General features: G+C 39.2%; 1 protein-coding gene across 1 annotated transcript; it reads right to left on the bottom strand.

Moving 5' to 3' along the window:
* Window positions 1-3,314: 3,314 nt before the first annotated feature.
* Window positions 3,315-9,281, bottom strand: LOC132613008 (uncharacterized). Its single transcript, XM_060327071.1, has 4 exons — window positions 9,157-9,281; window positions 4,523-4,715; window positions 4,094-4,408; window positions 3,315-3,905 (listed from the first exon to the last, which is right to left on the bottom strand). Exons 1-4 carry the CDS (start codon window positions 9,279-9,281, stop codon window positions 3,315-3,317), a joined length of 1,224 nt encoding a protein of 407 aa, XP_060183054.1.
* Window positions 9,282-10,535: the final 1,254 nt, after the last annotated feature.

Raw genomic sequence — 10,535 nt, 5'->3', positions numbered from 1 at the left:
TTTTATATATCTCACAAGCCTCAACGTTGCTTCCATGTGTGACCTCTTTGGACAATGCATGAATTGTCTCAAGACATGTACAACATATGCTATATATGGCCTGGTCATTATCAAGTATAAAAGCTTACCAACCAACCTCTGATAACAACCTGCATCATCCAGCTTGTCATCACTTTTCACCCATACAAATTGATCCAATTCTACAGCGGTCAAATTTTGATTGAATTCTATTGGTGTGGTTACTGGTTTTGATCCAGCAAGGCCCAATTCAGTGATCAATTCTAGTGCATACTTCCTTTGATTTATCAAAATCCGTTATTGAGATCTTTCAACTTCAATACTAAGAAGATATTTCAAGTCACCAAGGTCTTTGATTTTGAAGTTGTGTTGTATTGCCTTCTTAGCTTCAATTATCAGATGCTGATCATTTCCTGTGATTATAAGATCATCTACATACACTAGTATGATCACCACCTGGTCCCAACTTTCTTGGTGAATAATGATTAATCACAATGGCTTTGAGTAAAACCAAATTTGAATAATGCCTAAATGAGCTTCAAATTCCACTGCCTTAAGGCCTGTTTTAACCCGTGGAGGGATTTGTGCAGCCTACAAACTACATTCTCCCCCTGCCTTGGAAATATCTAAGGAACCTCCATATGGACCTCTTCTTCCAACTCACTGTTACGCCTCTCGTCTTCGTTATAGTAGAATTAATGATTTCCTAGATGAGTATGTCTTGAGAATGGAGACCCGTGCCCGAGTTTGGGGACATAAAGTGTTGTACTCTGTGTACAAATGTATCAATCGATATTCTGGGTAAATTATGGAGTTAGAAGTTGAACGGATCGAATCGACGAAATCTGAATTGAATCAGAAAATTCTGCAGACACCAGTCACTGTTGAAGGGCCGTCGACATGTCGACGGACCGTTACTGTGCACCGTCAATATGCTTCTGCAATCAGAGATCTACAAGTGTAAGTCGACGGAGCAAGTCGACGGACCGTCGACACATCGACGGGTCATCGACCCGCTTTACTGGAACTTTCCAGTTCCAATTATAAATAGATGACCCCTGCCCTTATTTTTCAGTTTCCACTTTCTCTACAAGTCTTGAGAGCTCTAGAATATTCCCTCCATTATACTAACACACATCCAAGGGAAATCATGGATTAAACACCAAGAATTGGTAGAATCAAGTGTAGGGATACCTACTAGGGTTGGTACAGATCAAGAAATCCTTTTGTATTGAAGTTGGGGTTTTTCTCAAGTGAAGTATTTTCATCCAAAGACTATCCCTACATAATTAAAGGTGAGTTTTACAATTGTTTAATGTTATTAAAGGTGTTGAGTGGTTGAAAGACTTAGATTAGATAAGAATGTAGAATATGAGCTTGAATGTGGAAAATAAAGGTATTTTGAGTAGTAAATTAATGTGAATCATAATTCTTGGTATAAGATGAGAATAATCTTGTTATAAATGATGCTAATGACGTTGAGGAAGTGTTATGTGAAGAATAAATATGATGTTGTATTATAGTTATGGTTATGGATGATTTTGAAGGTGGATTTGAGAAGTAAACAATGTTTAACTTGAAGAATCTATTGTTTATGATATTATGGGTGTTCTTATTGATGTTTGGGAGTTGTCTTATTATGTGGAGGAAGTTGTCGAAACAAAGGAAATGCTGCCCAATTTTTGTTAGCTCTTAGTCGCCTTAGCTTAGCCTTAAGCATGTTTCTAATGGTCTAATGTAGTACGAAATCTCTTGAATGTAGAGTTGTGAGCTTGGAAGAAGAACGCTTACGTTAAGGAGACGTAAAGGTATGTAAGGCTAGTCCCCTTCTTTCAAAGGCATGACTCCTATATTATGATTTCCTTTCTATATTCCCATGATCTTCTTACATCCTAAAAGATGAAGGTTAAAGGTTCTTAAGAGCTTCTTATGAGATAGAGATGAGATGTGTTTTATGATAATGATGAGGTTGATGGTTCTAATTCTAAAGATTCCAAAGTTTATGAATTGATGCTTTTATAAGGTTTATGATCTTATTCTATGTTTTCCTTGATGATTGTTCATTGTTGTTAGTCTCACCTCATGTCACTAGTTCCTTCAAGGTGAGACATGACGATCATGACTATTCCATAACATAATCGGAGGTTACCGGCCTTACGTCACTCCGATAGAGTTATAGCTTTTCTTGAACTCTCATGCATGCATTATGTTATGTATACGTATGATTACACCGTGCCTATATAGCCGGGCAGTCACCACTACGACAGGCGTAGTGGGCAGCTATGGTGATGCTTACACCATGTCTATATGGCATGGGCAGACACCACTAGTGGGCGGTTTGAGATGTTTACCCCCGACGCGGGAGGCCTGGACGCGGGCTAATGATGATCAAATCGTACCTATATGGTCGGGCAGCTTATATATATATATATATATATATATATATATATATATATATATATATATATATATACATACATACATACATACATGATATGATGTTTCTTGTTAGCATGCATGATTCCGCCTTTAGAGGCAGTCAGTTACAAGTTATCTCTTCAGCTCATGTTCTCTTATTTATTTATTTATTATGTTGATTTACATGCCTTACATACTCAGTACATTGTTCGTACTGACGTCCTTTTCCTTTATGGACAATGTGTTCAAGCCCACAGGTAGACCGGGAGACGGTGCAGACGCTTAGGATCCTACTCAGCAGATTTGCAGAAGCACTCCACTATTTCGGAGTCGCCATTTCTTGATATATTCTTTTGTGTATATATTGGGGCATGGCGGGGTCCTGTCCCGCCCTCATGATTTCAGTACTTCAGTTAGAGGCTCATACATACTTATGTATGGGTTGTAGATGTTATGAGACTTCTCATTGTATACTCTGTACATTATTTTGTAGTCTCGTGGACTTATGCATGTATATATGTTTAGGGTGATATTTGGAGATTGTTTCATGATAATTCTTGCATCGAGGTTCATATATGTCCAGGTTGAGTATGATAGAGAGCATGATGAGTGGTGCTCGGTAGTCAGCTCCGGGTACCCGTCATGGCCCACTAGTTAGGTCATGACCCTCACCCTGCAAAAAAAATTATAGATATCCATTTGCTGAAGAGGCCAATTGTGTGCTGCTAGAGCTTAGTACAACTCTAACTGTCACCATCTTCACCACTGGTGAGGAAGTTTCTCAATAATGTAGGCCCTTTTTTATTGTACCCTTTTGCTACTAATCTTGCCTTATATCTTTCAACATCTCCATTAGACTTGTACTTTATCTTGAATACTCACTTACAACCAATTGGCACTTTGCTATGTGGTAACTGCATGAGTGACCATGTCCCATTGTCCTTCAGTGCTTGACGTTCTTGACCATGGCCTGAATCCACTTTTGAGTCCAAAGCTGCTTCTGCATAGCATTGTGGTTCCTGAAGAGTAGTAATCTTGGTTAAGAATGCTTGATAAAGAGCAGAATATCTAGAAGTGGTCAAATAACTGGACTTGGGGTATATGCAGGCATTTGAGGAAGCAAAGGTATTAGTAGTTGGTTTGGTGTGGCATATATATTCCTGCATCCAAAGTGATGCAGATCTTATTCTAGTGGATCTTCTAACATCCACATTCTGGACTGGTGCATTTGCAATAGCTAGTGCAGTATCCTCAGGATCATTGTCAGTATGGTCATGGTCAGTAAATGCAAGCATAGGAGCTAAGGTAATTGAATCACCAGGGTCAGCATGATCATCAGCTACATCTGGAATAGAAATCTCAGTGAGACTTAATTCTTCATTAGTGGATATAACACTATTGGGAAACAATTTGCAATTTCCAGTGTTCAACAACTGAAAAGGAAATATAGATTCCAAAATTTCACATCCCTGCTAACAAAAACACTGTTAGTTAATGAGCTATATAATATGTATCCTTTCTAAGTTGATGAATATCCCATTAGTATAGCTCTAACTAATCGGGGATTGAACTTGTCACTTCCTGCTGTGTCGGTGGAAAAACACAAGCAATCAATGGTCCTCATATGATTCAATAAAGGGACTCTACCATATAGTACCTCAAAGGATGATTTGCCATGCAAGACAGATAATGGCATTCTGTTAATCACATAAACTGCAGTTTGGATGCATTCTCCCCAAAATTTGAGTGGTAAATGGCCTTGCAACCTTATTGCTCTAGCCACCTCTAGGATATGTCTATGTTTTCTCTCAACCAAGCCATTTTGTTGAGGAGTATGTATACATGAACTTTGATGGTTAATTCTATAGGTTTGAAACAAAGCATTACATTCAATATTAAAGAATTCTGTACCATTATCACTTCTGAAAAACTTGACAGATGAACCAAACAGTGTCTTTATTAGAGAAAAGAACTATTTTAGAATAACAATTACATCACTTTTTAACTTCAGCAAGAATATCAAAATCATCCTACTACAATCATCAACTAGTGTTAAGAAAAATACGTTTCCATCATGATTACAGACTCTATAAGGACCCCATATATCTGCATGTATCATTTCTAGAGGAACAATGGATCTATTCATACTAATAGGAAATGCTGATCTTTCTTGTCTAGCTAGTGGATGAATGGTGCATTCTTTTATTCTACTACTGTCAATGTGAAACTTCATATCTGGAATCTTCATCAATACTCTGTCAGGAGCATGCCCTAACCTCCTGTGCCATGTGGGTATATATCTTCATTCACATCACATTGGTGTGATTGTACAAATGTTGCAGTCACCATTTGATAATCTTCTACTTGTAATTTCATCTTGTACAATCCATCACACCTTACCAATCCCCTTCACTTTTCTATTGTGAAGGTCCTGTAGAATACATAAGTCAAGAAAAAAGGTGATAAAACACTTAAGATCCTTAGTTAACTTGGAGACTGACAAAAGGTTGAACTTAAATTCTAGTATGCACAAAACATTGTTAATGCTACCTCTTCCTTTGATTCGACATGACCCAATACATGAGATTTCAATGGTATTGCCATATGGTAGGTGAACTTTCTTTTCTCTCATGTCATCCATCTTCTCAACCTTGCTAAAGGAGGGTCTTATCATACACCATATGACTGTGGCCCCTCAATCTAGTGTCCATTTAACATAATCAATGTTGTGTTGTGCTAGAAAAGAGTATATTATACATGTCATGCATTTTCCATCTCCTACATTCTCCTTGTTCAGCAGTTTCAACAGTTGTTCATACTGTTCATGAGTGTTGGCTCATGTTCTTTGGCTTGGTCCTGAAGATGATCCATGATCCTTCCACTTCATGACTTGTGAATTATTTTGCTCTCAAACATAAGAATACATTGCCTTCTGCTAAGCATACATGGCCTTCTGCATCTATTGGTCTTAAAGCATCATAGCATTTGTGTCGCGATCCACGCCGGTGAGTCATGACGAGTGTCTGACCTCTACTAACCACACACCCTTATACTCGTACCTACATATTACTGAATAACAGGGTGGCCCATATATAACTTATAACTGAACTATACTGACTCATACAAAAACAACACCAAGAACTATGCATCAAGAACTCTCAACCATCTGTGCATATACATATATACTGAAAAGAATAGTGCAAGCCGACCAGGCTGCTACATATACTGTACATAAAAAAATAGGAGCCGATAAGGTTACACCACATATCATCTACAAACAACTGTCTACAGACATCTAATGGAGTACAAAGCTGTAGAAAGGATGGGACAGGGCCCCGTTGTACCCATTTTTGCATGTCAAAAATAACATACCAAAAATGGACCGCAGCTGCGGACCAAGTGGAGCGCACTGACTACCGCTCAGTGGAAGTCCTACTGAGTTGGACCGTCTGTCTGACTACCTGAACCTGCGGCATGAACGCAGCTCCCCCGAAAAATAAGGGAGTTAGTACAGATAATGTACCAAGTATGTAAGGCATAAGAATAACAAGTACATAAGAATCATGAAAGACATCTAAAACACGAAAGCTAATCTCAATATCTGAATACATCTGTGACTAAACATGTGGGAGTATCTGCATAACTCTGTATAACTGAAAATGCCTCTGAGGGCGTATGATATGCATAGGTCATAATATAACCGTTAGTGCTGAGGAACGTATAGCCAGATCCATATATCATATGTTAGTGCTGAGGAACGTATAACCCGATCCATATATCATATCCCATCGGCCTTTCTGCGGCCATCATCATCATCACTGTGCACCAATTGGTCAGGTGGTAATGCGTATATAACGCCTATCCCTTTTTCCATACCCCATATACATATAATATACGCGTATATAACCCCTTCTGGTCATGGGTCAATGTGCATATGTATAATGAATGCAATGTATAAGTATAATGAGTAACTAGAACTCTCGGAGTGACATAAGGTCGTACTACCTCCTATAAATATCTTTTGAGCTAACATCATCAATATACGAAATCTCAGGACCCAAGAACGGAAGGAACAATCATAAAAAAAAAGGTATAGGATCCTCAAAGTCTAAAGTACTCCTAATGCTTCTAAGAGTTGAGTAATATGGAAGCTCGTTCATTCATTCGCTCGCTCATGTCATAAGGTTCATGCCAAAATGAAAGAAAGGACAGCCTTAACATACCTTGAAGCATATCTAATCACCCGCTGTCTACTTCCTGAACTCGTAAGTCTACAATCAAGACGAAATATGCCACAATTAGACCATTTACATCACTTATTATCCAATTCAAGTATGAAAGAAACTTAACGAATTTCGGACAACATCTCCTTTGTAAACTTAACAATCCCTCAACTTCCAATTTAACCCAAACACCAACAAATTCAACAACAACAATCACATCATATAACAACATAAACAAGCAAGAATCTCTCCAAAAATCTAATCAAAATCAGCCCACAAGGCAACCATATCAACAAACTAGTTTATGCCTCCACAACACCATCCCCTTAACCTTAAACTACTAAAACTCTTGATAATTAACTCAAACACAAAGGTAAGAATCATATACATACCTTGAAGGGACTAGAACTCTAAAAATAAAACTTTAACTGCAACTCAACAACTTCGATGGAACCCTAGGAACAACTTTCCTTTCAGTAGCTCGAGTTCACGGTGCTCGGATCTTGGCAAAACTTCACTAATTTGATGGAAAATGTTGGGAGGAAATATGTTAGAGTTTTCTCTGGTTTGGAATATGAAAAATAAGGAATTCAAATGTGAGGTTGCATATATATAAGGGAACAAGAAAGCTCCAGCGATGCAGGTTGACGAATGGGTCGACGACTCGTCGACGTGCTCCGTCGGCCTGCCACCTGAAAGTTTAGGGGCTGCCGCACATCGACGTGTTGACGACCCGTCAAGGAAGATAGGTTTCTGTAGGTTTTCCTTAGTCGTTCCAACTTGCGTCGATTCGATTCGTTTAACTTCTAATCCTGTCGTATTGCAAGGAACATATACTTGTGCTTTTGTACATGCGAGGTAAGGTACTTAATATCTCAAAAACTTGGGTGCGGATCTCCATACTAAGTATACGAACCACCAATAAGCGAAGGACTCTCTTGCTGCGAAAACGAGAGGCGTAACATTCTCCCCCCTTAAAAACATTCGTCTTCGAATGTTCATACAAGTAATGAGTTATAAATATTTCGGTAGAGTTTCCCCTGTGACTATACCAATCCAACCTGTACGTAGCAATCCAAAATAATGCCATACAGGGCTACACAAAGCAATAACAACCATGGCCTCACACGACCCAAAATAAAATAGCTTTAAGTATATCATATACTTGAAGTCTGAACCTCCTCGGAAGATGAGAATAGATGTGGATATCTGGTCTTCATATCATTTTTTGCTTCCCATGCCACTTCTTCAACATTATTATTTCTCCAAAGCACTTTAACGGAAGCCACATCCTTTGTCCACAATCGATGAACTTGTCTATCCAATAAAGCCACTGGGTTTCCTCGTATGATAATTGCTCGGTCACCTGGATATCATTTACTGGAAAAACTCTCGAGGGATCTCCTATACACTTACGGAGCATAGACACATAAAATACTGGATATGCAGACTCTAAATCAGAAGGTAGCTCTAACTCATATTCTACCTTACCCACGGTGCGAATGATCCCATATGGCCCAATGTATCGAGGGCTCAATTTAACCTTCTTGCCAAATCTCATTACTCCCTTCATAGGTGAGATCTTCAGGAAGACCCAATCGCCTACCTCAAACTCTAACTTGCGTCGCCGATTATCTGCATAAGATTTCTGCCGACTCTGTGCCGCTAGTAAGCTTTCTTCAATCACTTTCACTTTGTCAACTTCTTGCTGTATTAAATCTGGGCTTACTAGCTGATTCTCTCCAATATCAAACCACCCTATAGGTGATCTACACCTCCACCCATATAAAGCCTCAAAGGAGCCATCTGAATACTAGTATGGTAACTGTTATTATATGCAAACTCAATAAAAGGCAAATGATCATCCCAGCTACCTCGGAAGTCAATCACACACGCTCTTAACATATCCTCAAGTGTCTGTATAGTACGCTCAGCTTGTCCATCTGTCTGTGGATGAAATGCAGTACTAATTCTTACCTGAGTCCCCAATCCATTCTGAAAAGATCTCCAGAAGTTAGTTGTGAACTGTGCCCCTCTATCTGAAATAATAGCTGTAGGAACCCCATGAAGTCGCACAATCTCTCTAAGGTAGAGCTTCGCATAATCTCAGCTGAATAAGTAGTTTCAGTAGGTAGAAATTGAGCTGACTTTGTAAGTCTATCAATTACGACCCATATTGAATTAATACTTCTGCTGAGTATGGGGAAAACCTGTAATGAAATCCATATTAATTACATCCTACTTCCATGTTAGAATCTCAATAGTCTGGAATAAACCTCCGGGCTTCTAGTGCTCTATCTTAACTTGCTGGCAATTTGGACACTGAGTGACAAACTCTGCTATGTCCTTTTTCATACCATCCCACCAATACACTTCCTTGATATCATGATACATCTTGGTTGTGCCCGTGTGAATAGAATAACGGGAGTAGTAGGCTTTCCCCATAACCTGCCGACGAAGCCCTACAACATTAAGAACGCACAATCTACCTCGATACCTGAGTACTCCATCCCCTGCAATCACAAAGGGTATCTTTTCTTTTTGAGGCGCCGTATCTCCATAATGAACTAAAATAGGGTCCTCGTACTGACACTCCTTTATCTCAGCTACCAAAGAGGACATCGTTGTATCCTAAATCGTAATTCCTGTATCACCTGAGTCTATCAATCGAACTCCTAGACTGGCTATCCGACAAACTTCACAGGCTAGTTCTCTCTTCTCTGGCTGCAAATATGATAGGTTACCCATGGATTGACTAAGGGCATCGGCTACTACATTAGCCTTTCCAAGATGGTACAGAATTGTAACATCATAATCTTTCAACAACTCTAGCCATCGCCTTTGACGTAAGTTGAAATCCTTATGCTTAAAGATGTACTGGAGGCTCTGATGGTCGGTATAGATATCAATGTGGACACCGTATAGATTGTGCCTCTATATTTTCAAAGCATGAATCACTATAGTTAACTCAAGATCATGGGTTGGATAATTCTTCTCGTGCTTCTTCAATTGTCTAGAAGCATAAGCAACAACCTTACCATGTTGCATTAATACACAACCTAACCTAATACCTAAAGCATCACAATAAATCACATAGCCATCTGTTCCCTCTGGAAGAGTCAAGATGGGTGCTGAGGTCAACTTGTCCTTCAGTATCTGAAAACTCCGCTCACATGCATCCGTCCACAGGAACATAGCTGATTTCTGAGTCAGCTTGGTCAACGGGCTGAAAGAGAAGAAAATCCTTCCATGAACCTCCTATAATATCCTGCCAGACCCAAGAAAATGTGTACCTCTATTAGTGTCATAGGCCTTGGCCAATTTCTCACAGCCTCAATCTTTTGGGTGTCCACCCTAATGCCTTCATTTGAAATAATGTGACCAAGAAAAGCCACAGAGTTCAACCAGAACTCATACTTAGAAAATTTCGCATATAACTCTTTGTCTCGAAGAACTCTAAGCATCGCACGTAGATGATCTGCATGCTCGGCCTCTGACAACGAATAAACCAAAATATCATCTATGAACACAATCACGAATAGATCTAAGAAGGGTCTGAATACACAATTCATCAAGTCCGTGAATACAGTTGGAGCATTAGTTAGCCCGAATGACATAACATGAAACTCGTAGTGCCCATATCTAGTCCTGAATGTCGTCTTCAGAATGTCTTCTTCCTTCACCCTAACCTGATGATATCCCGATCTCAAATCTATCTTTTAAAAATATCTGGCTCCCTGCAGCTGGTCGAATAAATCATCAATCCTCGGAAGTGGATACTTATTCTTTACAGTCACTTTATTCAATTTCCTGTAATCAATGCACATTCGCAATGAGCCATACTTCTTTCTTACAAATAATACCGGTGCTCCCCAC

Source organism: Lycium barbarum, chromosome 10 (genome assembly GCF_019175385.1).
Source record: "Lycium barbarum isolate Lr01 chromosome 10, ASM1917538v2, whole genome shotgun sequence".
NCBI lineage: Eukaryota > Viridiplantae > Streptophyta > Magnoliopsida > Solanales > Solanaceae > Lycium > Lycium barbarum.
Note: the sequence above shows the minus strand (reverse complement) of the source record. Positions and strands in the feature narration are given on the sequence as shown.

Coding starts and splice junctions, on each gene's coding strand:
- LOC132613008 (XM_060327071.1), bottom strand. CDS start 9,281: ATGTCCTCTTTGGTAGCTGAGATAAAGGAGTGTCAGTACGAGGACCCT. Junction 4,716..9,156: donor GCAGGGGATGGAGTACTCAG/GTATCGAGGTAG, acceptor CACATGGCACAG/GAGGTTAGGGCATGCTCCTG. Junction 4,409..4,522: donor ATATATGGGGTCCTTATAGA/GTCTGTAATCAT, acceptor ATTCTAAAATAG/TTCTTTTCTCTAATAAAGAC.